This window comes from Antechinus flavipes, chromosome 4 (genome assembly GCF_016432865.1).
Source record: "Antechinus flavipes isolate AdamAnt ecotype Samford, QLD, Australia chromosome 4, AdamAnt_v2, whole genome shotgun sequence".
NCBI classification, from domain to species: Eukaryota; Metazoa; Chordata; class Mammalia; order Dasyuromorphia; family Dasyuridae; genus Antechinus; species Antechinus flavipes.
Genome location: NC_067401.1, coordinates 217,794,343 through 217,807,071, shown reverse-complemented (window position 1 = coordinate 217,807,071; position 12,729 = coordinate 217,794,343). Strand labels below are relative to the sequence as shown.

General features: G+C 35.9%; 1 protein-coding gene across 1 annotated transcript in view; it reads left to right on the top strand.

The window, feature by feature from the left end:
- PKHD1 (PKHD1 ciliary IPT domain containing fibrocystin/polyductin) overlaps positions 1–12,729 on the top strand; it is a 621,489-nt gene that overhangs the window by 30,755 nt on the left and 578,005 nt on the right. Inside the window, 6 exon segments of the mRNA XM_051996694.1 lie at positions 909–983; positions 2,335–2,399; positions 4,410–4,449; positions 5,220–5,290; positions 7,646–7,747; positions 10,374–10,469. Of these exon segments, the coding sequence (XP_051852654.1) occupies positions 909–983; positions 2,335–2,399; positions 4,410–4,449; positions 5,220–5,290; positions 7,646–7,747; positions 10,374–10,469 (449 nt within the window).

The following is a 12,729-nucleotide window of genomic DNA, read 5'->3' as shown; positions in this document are numbered from 1 at the left end:
AAGAAGAAAAAAACTCATCAGGTACCTTTCTCTCCCAAGGGGCTGCTTTACTGATACTGTACTTGTCTGACACAAAGTACTAATAGAATGGAAAGTCTTTGAGGGCATAAAGATTTCTTTCTATTTGTCTCCCAACAGACTGTCATAATACCTGTCACATAAGAGATGCTTATGTTGATGATTAGTAATTTGTTTTAGAATACCACATTGTTCTTGGGGACCCATAGCTTAATAAGGAGATGGAAAATATGAAGAGGGAGCAGAGCCATATAATCACATTTCTGATTTGTAGAGAATATATGCAATAGAAAGTAGAATTGATGAGGGCATGTTTCCCAGTCTATGGTACAGTTACTCATGTTTCAGATTATACAGCTCAGACTAGCATTAATGTCAGCTTACTGACATTACTGACTACTATCTACTACCTACTTCTATCTTTACCTTAAAGGAACTAGGAAATAGGCTCAACACTATTCATTGGGACAAGAGTTTACCTTCCTATAATCATGCACCATCCTATGTCCTACTAGAACAAGAAGGTTCAACCTGAAGTCCACAGGTATCTGTGAATAAATTTTTTTTGGTGGGGTCTATGAACTTGGATAGGAAAAAATAACTACATCTTTATTTTCACTCAACTTATTGAAATCTAGTTATCATTTTCTTCAGTTATGAATTGAAAACAAAACAAAACAAAACATGATTCTACAGAAGGGATCCAAAGGCTTCATCAGACTGTCAAGGAGTTCCATGACCCCTAAAAAGTTAAGATCCCTGTTCTAGAAGCACCAAAAAAGAGCGTGTTATCAGGGAGGTCAGTTCAGTATTTATTCCAGGGAGGGCAATGGAAATCACTCAAATTATATTCTGATACCATTTTCCTTTTCTTTGCCTTTCTCACCTAGCCCAGTCATTCTTCAGGCCCAAGAAGGAAAATGGAATACACCCTGCTCTCTTGTGGACAGAGAGACTGGAAACAGGTGAGTTTTATTTTTTTCCTTTTCTTGGAAAAATATGCCCAGAGAGGCATATATTCAGGCTGGATTCTATTATGGCTGACTCTTGAGAGTCAACTTTCAGCAGTTGAACTTTGGAAATCAGTAAAGCTACACACATTAAGCCTTGATGTAACATAATGTGGCTTGTTTAAATTTAAGAAAATGTTGGGGGAAATGAAAATAATACAAATTAAACTTAAAATTGAAGTGCATATGCTCTTTCCCTCCATAAGCGCATATTGTTAAATATTTATAAGTATACCTTATATACAGGGTTTGGACACACACACACACACACACACACACACACACACACACATTCCTTTTTTCTAGTGTATAAAACCATGAACTTAGATTTATATCATACTTTAGGGCTTATTAAGCATTTCCATGATCTTTTTTGATCCTTATAACTTTGTTATGGGAGTATAGGTATTATAACTATGATGAATGAAAAGCCTGAGAGACAAAGTTTCTGAATAATTACTAATCAATTTATTAATTAGGCTGCCTAATACATCAACAAATTGATACAATGGTTTCTTTCCATAACCAAAGACAAAGACATGAAGGGACTGGAAGTTTGAAAAGGTGGTTTGGCATGTAAAGGATTGCTTGCCATCTGGGGGAGGGGGTGGAGGGAGGGAGGGGAAAAATCGGAACAGAAGTGAATGCAAGGGATGATGTAAAAAATTACCCTGGCATGAGTTCTATCAATAAAAAGTTATTTAAAAAAAGAAACATAAAATAAAAAAATAATAAAAAAAAGAAAAGGTGGTTTGAAAAGGGAACAATTAATGAAAAAAGTCTTTAGCTTCTCCTGCTGAGAACATGGTTTGATCATGAGACTCAGTTCACTCAAGAAATCTGGACAAAGGAATACATCTCTATATTTACATTTCACACAGAAGTAGGGGTTCCTAGTTGGGTGGAGTCCTGTCCAAGATCAAGGATCACATACCCAGAAGATTAGTACAATCTCCTATATTAGCCATGCCCTTCAGAGACTGACTGACTGACTTACAAGGGCTAGTCTCTGAATGAGGAAATAAAAAGACCAGATCCTAATTAATAATAGATTGTTAATACAATAGAAAATAATGATTTCCCTTATGGCCTCCCACTTTAGTTATGAAGAAATAGATTTAGAGAAATAAAATAATTTGTTCAATGTCTTATAGCTGGTAAATGATAGTGTTGGTATTTAAAATTGGCTTCTCTGGCATTAAATCAAGTATTTCTTCCTTTTCCTGAATGAAATTCTGCTTTTCTGGACTAACTACTTCATTTTTTGTTGATATTTCATTTTTCCATTTCTTTGTTCTCTTCACAGGTATCCAGTTGAGGAGAACTCTGGCCTAGGAACTTTGCAGTGTCGGGTAGAAGGCCACTATATTGGTCAGTTAGAAAAAAGACATTTGGTTTCAAGAGTTTTTGCCAATCTCTCCATCTTTATATGGATAGTGTGGTATAGTGAATATGGTGCTAGAATCAGGAGAATGTGGGTTTGAATTCTGCTTGAGATACTCTCTGTGTGATTTTGTGCAAACCAATTCATCTTTGTTAGTTTTCATTTATTCATTTATAAAATGGTGATAGGAGGCAGCTAAGTAGACCTGGAATCAGGAAGATTTGGCTGAGTTCAAATCCAGACTCAGATAGTTACTTCCTGGGTGACCTGGGCAAAGACACTTAATCCTATCCACCTCAGTTCTTCATCTATAAAATGGGGACACACCGGAGAAGAAAATGGCAAGACATTCTATTATTTTTCCAAGAAAACCCCAGGGAAATTATAATCCATGCAATCACTAAGACTCAGACAGAACAGATTGACTGAATAACAATGAATAAAATTTTAAAAATTAAAAAAAAAAGAATAAAAAAAAAGTAACAGCACCTACTTTTAAGGATAGTTGTTAGGACCAAATGGAAATATATGTGTAACATACTTTCCAAATCTTAATGTACTATGTGCATATGCCTAGATGGTACAATGGGTGGAGTGCTGGGCTTGGAGTTAGGAAGATCTGAATTAAAATCTGACCCCAGATACTTAATGGTTGTGTAATCCTGGGCAAGTCACTTAATCTGTTTGCCCTTAGTTTTCCTAACTGTAAAATGGGGATAATAACACTTACCTTTTAGGGTTATTGTGAGGAATAAATATGATAATATTTGTAAAGCACTTAATAGTGCTCAACACTTAGCAGGTGCTAAATACCAGATGTTATTATTAATTTTGGGGGGGGGAAGAGACAAATCAAGATTGTGCTGCTTCCCAGAATGAGCTGTTACTCTTTTTAAAAAAAATGTTTCTATTGTTTCCTTTTTTGATTATACATATACATTAATTTTTTAAATACACAAATCTTGATGAACCATGTTGAGAGAGAAAAATCAGAACAAAAGGGACAAACTATGAGAGGAAAAAAAATAGAAGAAAAAGAAAAAAGTGAACATAGTGTGTATGATTTACATTTATTTTCCATAGTTCTTTCTCTATAGGCAGGTGACTTTTTCTATCCAAAGTTTATTGGGATTGCTTTAGGTCACTGAACAACTGAGAAGAACCACATCTTTTGTAGTTGATCATCACACAATCTTACTGTTACTATGTATACTGTATTCTTGGCTCAGTGTCAGTTTGTTGAAATATTTCCAGGCCTTTCTAAAATCAGCTTATTCATCATTTCCATAGAAAATAATATCCCATTAACTTTCTAATACCATAACTTATTCAGCCATTCCCCAGTTGATAGTTATCTACTCATGTTCTAATTTTTTGCCACTACAAAAAGAGTCACTATAAACAGTTTTGCATATGTGGGTCTTTTTCCTTCCTTTATGATTTCCTTGGGATACAGACCCAGTAGTAGCACTGCTGAATCAAAGGGTATATATAGTATTATACTATATAAGGGTGTATATAGTATTATACCCTTTAGGCATTTTTGCTAATTGCTCTTCAGAAGGGTTTGGTCAGTTCACAACTCCATGAGCTAGAAAGGAAAGTATTTATAGTCCTAATTAATTAGTCTACTTGTCTTTGCTATTTCTAGGAAAAGTTTTCTGTTGTTATTGAGTTTTGTCCAACTCTTTGTATCATCTCGGTAGAATTAATGCAGTAGTTTTCCATTTTCTTCTCCAGCTCATTTTTGAGTTAAGTGACTTGCCCAGGGTCACACAGCTAATAGATTCTGAGGCCAAATTGGAATTTAGAAAGATGCATCTTCTTGATTTCAAGCTGGGCATTCTATTTACTATGTCATCTGATTGCCCTAAGAAAAGTTTAGATTTAGGCAATATTTTTCTGTTTTCTCAAGTACTTGAATCTAGGATAGTAATTTCTAACTCTATAATCTACTTCAGACTTGTGCTAAATATCATTTCCCCCTTGCCCAACAGGTTCACAGAATGTTAGCTTCTCCATATTTAACAAAGGAAGGTAAGTCTTAGGAAGCATTAAAACCTTTCTGTATTTGGGTTACATGAATGGCTTATGCTTTTGATTTGTATTTCTTTTGCACTTGTATCCATAACTGGGAAAATTAGAAGAGAACTCCAAATTACTTTAAATATCCTATTCTATACTTCACAGTAACAAAATGGGGGTGAGGTGGATGATGATGCAGGGTCAGAACTAAAGAATGAATTAATGAGCAAGTAGAATTTAAGCTGACAACAAAAAGAAGGCATTGAGGCAAGAGAGATGCATCAAGGGATGGATGGCAATCTACAAATAAAGGGTGAAGGAAACAATAAGGCCTGAAGTTTCAGGGAAGGACGCATTGAGACCCAGATAAGAAAGAGTCTCTGTTGCAGTTGGGCCCAGGGGGGACTGGAGGGAACATGTTACTTATGGTCTGCCTCTGGAAAACATTTACCCATTGCCTCTGATTCTGCATTCTGAAGTCCATTAGAACAAATCCAATCCCTATGCCCTGATTAGGTCCTTCACATTTTTGAAGACTGTCATACTTCCTCCCCCTAGTATTCTTTTTTCCAGGCTTGACATTACTATTTCTTTCAACTAAGATGCTATATAAATGCTCTTTTAAAATTTTATTCCAAAACTTGAGTTCATTTTACTTTGCTGACTGAGGCTATAAATGCCCTCAAATGAAATGGAGTTTTTGGAATAAGGAAAACAGAATCTAGATAATTCAGTGGATGCTTTGGCCCTAACTATAACTGTAACCATATTTTCTTTTGAAGGTCAACTGTACACAAGGATGCATGGCTGATCAGTGCCAAGCAGGAACTTTTCTTGTTTCAGACTTACTCAGGTATGATCTTTCTTGATATATACTAATGCCTTTGCTCCTCCATCCCTGCTTTTACATTTTACTCCAAGATCTGGATCCTCTTATCCTTTGTTCAATCTATTATCTCACCATTAGATGGTGAGTATGTACCCCAGTGCATTGTATATGTAAATATGAATAGAATTTTCAAGGGTGGGTGGGATCACAGATTTAAAAAAAGGATCTCAAAGGATATTTAGTCCAGGCTCCTCATTTTAACAGTTGATAGAAGTTGATATTGTTGGTGGTTACAGCTTAAAGGAAGATAAATGAAGGATTCTGGAATAGGTATATTTAGTCTTTCCTCCTAAACTTATCCATGCAATAGCTCATCTTTCTTTTACTTTAGTTATGAACACATTTCCAACAATTCCTTATTTATTAATATAGACTCTGAGCTCTTATATTGCCACCTGGTGGTTAAATCCCTTATGCCATAGAAATAAATGCTGAAAGTTGGAAAATCATTTTTTAAAACTATGAATTCAAAGCCTTGCTCACCCACCTGAAGCCTACAATAGAACCCACAAATAATCTTTTCCTAAAAGCCCTCACTATATCCATTATACTTTTGATTAGCTGTAAATGTTAGGAAATTTCTTTTCCTTCTCTTTCCTTCCTCTCTTTTCTCCTTTTCCTCTTCTCTCTCCTCCCTCTTTCCCTCCTCTCTTTTCCTTCCTTCCTTCCTTCCTTCCTTCCTTCCTTCCTTCCTTCCTTCCTTCCTTCCTTCCTTCCTTCCTTCCCTCCTTCCTTCCTTCCTTCCTCCCTTCCTCCCTCCCTCCCTCCCTTCCTCCCTCCTTCCTTTCTTTCCTTCCCTCCTTTGTCCAGCTTGGTAATGTCCATCTATAAATTTTTCTATATTGATTTTCAGTCAAATGTCAGTTTATCCCTGGATTCATATCCAGCCTTTCATATGGTTAGGATCTACTATAATTTATACTTAACTGACCTCACCAGGGACCAGAATCAGTGTTACATAGTGGCATTGGAGTTTGACTAGGCTTAAGATCACTATAATTATTATCTTTATTTGAAAAAGATTTTCCAATTTTCCAAGTGTTTTCATAGATTAATGCTCATAGGATCCTTGGAATCTAATCTTGTTTCTAGGATCCATAGAAGAGAAGAGATTCACTTATTCACACATAATATTTGAGAGCTATGGATAAGATCAGTTATATCTAAATTACTTCTTCAAGTTACTCTTGTACTCTTCAAAAGGTCCTTGTTAAAATGAAAATATTTAGAGAAATTTAATAAAAAACAAACAAACATCTTGAGCTATCTGGAACTTTGCAACATCCTCATTTACATGTCTCTATTCCTATGCTATTTTATATTATATACTTGAACAGTTTGTTTCCTTTATTTTAATTTAATTGATATGAACTTTCAAAGAGAATAAGAAGAGAGAAAAAACATTTGTGCTTGTCTTCATATGTGCAATCAGCAAAGAGATGGGTATCTTGATGCTCATATGCCTATCAGGAGATGCTACACAGAGCTACATTTTGCTCTCAGAACCGCAAATTGTTGCTTAGAAACAACAGGATAGAACCAGATTCAGAGCTGGAAAAGACTCCAGTAATCATTTATTGTCATTTCCTCCATTCTAATTATTTCAGTCATGTCTGATTTTCTATGACCCCACTTTTTTTTTTTTGGCAAAGTTACTGGAGTGGTTTACCATTTCCTTCCATTTGTTCATTTTACATATGAGGAAACTGATGCAAACAGAGTGAAGTGAAGTTACTTGCCCAGAGTTACACAGCTAGTAAGGATCTGAATGCAGATTTGAACACAGGTCCTCCTGATTCTAAGGCTGGCACTCTATTCACTGTGCCACTTAGCTGTCCTCAAGTTTTCCTCTAATTTAATTGAGGAAACTGAAACCTTGGTAAGATGTGGGTTGACTAAGGTAACATAATAACAAAGTGTGGTACTGGAATTTGAATCCGGCTTATAGGAATTTATTATCATAATTTGGAGCTGGAAGTAAATCTTAATTCTTCTTATCCAGCTCCATATTTATAGATGAAGTAACAAACCCAGTGGATTAGTGACTTCTCTGAAGTCCTCTTATTCTTCTTATTACAAATTAATTCATCTCTCTATTGTTCCTAATCTTTTGGCCAATTTCCTCAATTTCTCATTGTTTTCTCTTTGTCTTTCCATGTTTGTCTTCCTTCTCTATTTCTGTTTAGAATTAGTTTTAAAAGGAGAGAGTCTATTTTCACCTTCAGAGTCATTGTTTTGCCAACTCACTTGATTTCCAAACACATTGGCTGGTTCTATGGTAATCCAGATAACAAAGCTGACTTTTTATTTTTTTCACAGAAATATTATCTGTGTTTCCAACAACTGGGAGCCTGGGTGGAGGAACAGACATCACCATCACAGGAGACTTCTTTGATAGTTCTGCCCAGGTTACTGTTGCAGGTAGCTAAAATACAATCATTGTCTCTCGTTGTAGTGCTGTTTGGGAGTAGTGATTCTTCCCCCCACCCCCCTTTTGATTTGGAATTCAATCTCGCAAAATTTCTTGAGCACCTATGGCAAAGGACTTTGCTAGGGAATTGGGGATATTAAAAGAGAAATAGAATTCCTTTCTGTCTTACAAAACTTATAGTTCAGTAGAGGAGATTCAGGATAGAAATAGAACTGAGATTTCACTGTTATAGGGAACTTTTCAATGAGGAAACCCCCCTCTATATGTATAGATCAGAACCTTAGTGGAAATATAATTTTATAACACCAAGTTACTTATTGTCTTAGACAAGAGAGATGGGAGGGAGAGATGGATAGAATTTAGAACTCAAAACTTAAAAAAATTGTTTTAACATTGAGGAAAAATAAAAAGTGGAATGAAAATAAATTCGTTTTAAAGACTTGCTTAGAGCATGGCTTCTTAAACTTTTTTCCACTTGTGACCCTTTGTACCTGAGAAATTTTTATACAATCCTGTCTTGAATACCAGCAGAGGTGTTTCTGGCAGCTTTTGGGCATACTCAGTATAAAGTGCTCATGTTTTATATTCAGTCAGATCCAAGGCTGCAGTGAAGTTGCAAAATGTAACACAAGCAAGCAGTCCAACAAATGTCTCTAATTCATTACATGTTTGATTTTGAATTAATTTTTACTTGTTGCATTCAGAAACCTTTTATTTTGTCAAATTTTTTGCAGCCTCTATAGTCAGTTACATGACCCCCTATGTGGTCGTGATTCAGTTTAATGTCCTACAGTGATGGTGTCAAGTTCAAATTGAAACAGGGGCCACTAAACTGTACATAAGGACCCTTTCAGGTCTCATATTAGCTTAGAAAACCATATATTATCTATATTTTATTATTTTTTGTTATTGTTAAATATTTTCCACTTTCATTTTAATCTGGTTTGGGCCACACTCAAGAATATTGTTGGCCATGTTTTTGACACTTCTGTCCTAGAACACTGAAAAATAACGTGATTTTTCCAGGTTTGGCATATGAAAAGCCTGAGAGGGATAATTTCGTAATTTATAATCATTTTATGAACTATTATTAGTGAATAATTAACAAAGTGTAGTCAGTGGCTTTCCCTTGTAAGTCAAAGATGAACTTTGGAGGCTGCTGAGAGTTTTAATATCTTATGAAGGGTGGGTATTCCCAATAGGTAGAAATCAACTTTCTTTGGTTAATAATTAATGAAAGCATGAATAATAAAAGGTGGGCTTATCCTAATGAAGGGCTGGGGGGACATGATTTTGATTATGTCACTCTTACTCTTCTCTACCCAGACTAACCCACTCTTGGGCAATGTAGACAAAGAAATATACCTTCACCCAAGTCACTTGGGTCCCAGTTGGATGGAATCTTAACTAAGATTGAGAAGAAAGTTAATCCAATTTTCTCTATCAGCAATGTCCTTCATAGGCAAGGCTTTGAATAAAGAAATAGGGAAAACCCTGATTCCTCTGATATTAATTGATTATTAATATAAAAGAAAAATAAACATTTCTCTTACCAAGATTGTCACACAGCCAGTGTATAACCGAGGTAAGACTTGAATCCAAGTGATCCTGAGGCCAACTATCTATCTATTAAGTCATACTGTCTTTCCAGGAAAGGAGATGTAGCCTATATAAATAAAAGATAGGATGTGGAAATGCTATTTATCTATCTATCTATCTACTATCTATCTATCTAACTTTATAAGTATAGAACAAGAGAGAAAGATGATTGCAAGCTGAGGGGTTTAGGTCATAGGATTTTGGATTCAGAAATGCAAAAGAATTTAAAGTTCACCTAATCCAACATTTCTATTTCATAGAAACAGAAAGTAAGGCCTAAAGAATTTAGGTGACTAAATGTAACAATCTCACAGGTAGAAAGTAGTAGGCAGGATATAAAGCTTTATTCCTTTACTCTAAATCCAGTTTTATTTTCTCCAAGACACTGTGTTTATAGAAGAGAAAGTCTTTAAACAGACCTTTTAAAATTGGATGTGAATTGAACAGTTGGACAATGAATTGGATTTGAATGGTAAAAAGGACATTTAGGAGGGGGGGAGCAAAGGTTTAAAGACAGGATGATTTAGCAAAGTGCTTTGAGGATAGGTATTTCTTTGCGTCTTTTTCCTTTTTTGACTTCTTCCTCTCCTACTAATGTTTTAGCAACTCAGTATAATATAGTAGAAAGAATATCTGGTCAGGTATCAAGAAACTTGGGTTTTAGTCTTGGTTCTGCCTATAAAATGGGGGAATTAAAATAAATGATTTCTGGGATAATCATAATAGTTAATAATAGTTTGTTATGTACAAAGTGTTTTACAATTCTTATTCTGTTTAATCTTCATAAAAATCCTGGGAAGTAGGTACTAATTTTAGACTCATTTTACAGATAAGGAAGGTGGTATCTAGGGAGATTAAGCAAATCAACCAATGTTACTCAGGTAGTAAATAGTCAAGATGAGATTTGAACCCAGGCTCATTGACTCCAGAGCCCAAGCTCAAGATGGCTCCTCCTAATTATCATTCTTTCATTTCAGATTTTTTGATTTAGCCCATTCTTCTCTCATGTTGGATTAGGTATCCCATGTGAAATCAAATACATCTCTCCAAGGAAGATTAAGTGTACCACTAGACCCCTGAAACAAGGTACAAAATTCACATCTCCTCAACCAGGTAAGGAGGTAGCAACTTACCTCTTGTTATTTTCTTTAAGGGAGATCCAAGGTTAAAGAGAATATTTGAACTTGTTTGAGTTAATCTCTCAGCCATGAACTCAACAGATAATTTACTCAGATAAGTAGCACTCTGTTTGTGAAACCAAAGTTCTGAGCATGAATTCTAAGTAAGACAGCTAACTATGATTTGTTCAGCTATAAATTACATCCCTGATCTTGATCAGCCCTCTTACTGATTCACATGATTATGGACTAGAGAAAAAGAGAGACAATTCACCACAGCTACTGGAGATACACCTCTAAGTATATGCTCTACTGATAGTGGATAAGCAGTCTCAAATTTATCTACAAAGGATGCTATGATTACCTCATTATTTTGTTGCTCAGGGTTTTCTTGGCAGAGCTACTGGAGTGGTTTGCCATTTCTTTGTCCAGCCCATTTTACATTTAAAGAAACTGAGGCAAACAGGATTATGTGATGTGCCCCAGCTCACAGAACTAGTATATATATAAGGAAAATGACCACAGGCCCAGCACTTCATTCACTGAAAGACTTAGTTGCTCTCATCTATATTAATAAACAATAATAATAGCTCATGTTTATATAGTACTTTAGGATTACAAAATGTGTTGTCTCTATTCCCTTACTTGATTAATAATAACTAGCATTCATATAGGACTTACTATGTCACTGTGCTAAGTATTTTACAATTATTTTTTGATTTTCACAATCACTCTGTGATATAGATATTATTATTATCCCCATTTTATAGATGAAGAAACTGAAGAGGTTTAATTGCTCAGGATCACACAACTAGTCTGAGGGGATGAATTTGATTCTCACAAAAATCCTGCCAGAGAGGTGCCATGATTATCCCCATTTTTCAGATGAGGAAATTGAGTTTTAGAGAATTTAAATGACTACCAGTCACATAGCTGAAAATCATGGGATGATAACTTGAGATTTAGATGGGATATGAAAAGTTTTCTTATATGTCCTATTTCTTTTGCAGCTGAATACCTAGAAAAGAGAAAGGATTTTAGCCAAAATCATATATGTAGTAAGCATCAACACTGGGATGTGAACTGATCCTCTTACTCTAGAGTCAATGTAGGAGACCACATGGCTCTTTACAAGTATTGAGGGAGTAACTCCACTTCAAGCCCTGCACTTAATGTAACAAATACCAGTTCAGTTATAGACAAAGCCTATTAGAACTTAGAGAATGGAACACAAGAAGAGTCATTCAGATGGCTTTCCTTCTCCTTTATGAGCAGCTGTTCTCTGCCTTGGAATGACTTTGCCATTAGTTTACTGTAAATGAAACAGGCATAAGCTGGAGAGGAAAATACAGTCTATTCCTCCACTGAGCCCTTAAAGTTTTAAAAATCCACCTTCTCATGGCTCTGAGATGAAAAGGTCAAAACTTTTCAACTTTACCAAACCCTGTTGGAGTCCTCACTGCTGTTTCCCTTTGGGAACAACAGGCTCAGGTGTAGTTAGAAACAGGGCAGGTGGCACATCACCTGCCCCTGGATCCAGGGGAGATACCCTTGGATTCCACAACAGGGAACTAACTGCAGAGGTGCTGCCTTTTATAGTTAACAACTGGCAGGAGCTGTTGTCTCCAGAGTGCAGGGTACTTAGAGGAAATTGGCTCAGTGGGAGAAGACACCTTGCTAAGGAAAGGTCATTCAGGTGTGGAAATGGCTGCAAAGCTCCTGCTTAGGGATTCCCTAGGGCCCCATTCCTCTGTATTGACTCCCATCTAAGGAAAGGAAACCACTGGAACGAGTGATTGAAAGCAACAAGTCTTGCTTGTGTAAGGAAAGAGTACTGGGTCCCTCTGTCAGTGAGTAATCCCTGTGGGGCGGCTCGGGTAACAGTGGTATGATATGCTGAATGCAGCTGTTGAGAGGACAAGTTAACAATGTCTCTTGACTCAACAGGGGTCTGTATAGCTCTCTTGTGGGAGGACAAAACACTTTTCTTAAAGCAGGTGTCCTTAGCATTTTTTTCTCTTGACCCCTTTTGGCAGTCTGGTAAAGTCTATGGACCCTTTCTCATATATTGTTTTTAATCCATTCCAATCCAACAAACATTTATTTAGAACCCACTATGTGCTAGGCACTGTGTTAAATTCATTTTAAAAGCATAAAATAAAGTGAAACACAAATCCAACAAACATTTATTTAGAACCCACTATGTGCTAGGCACTGTGTTAAATTCATTTTAAAAGCATAAAATAAAGTGAAAC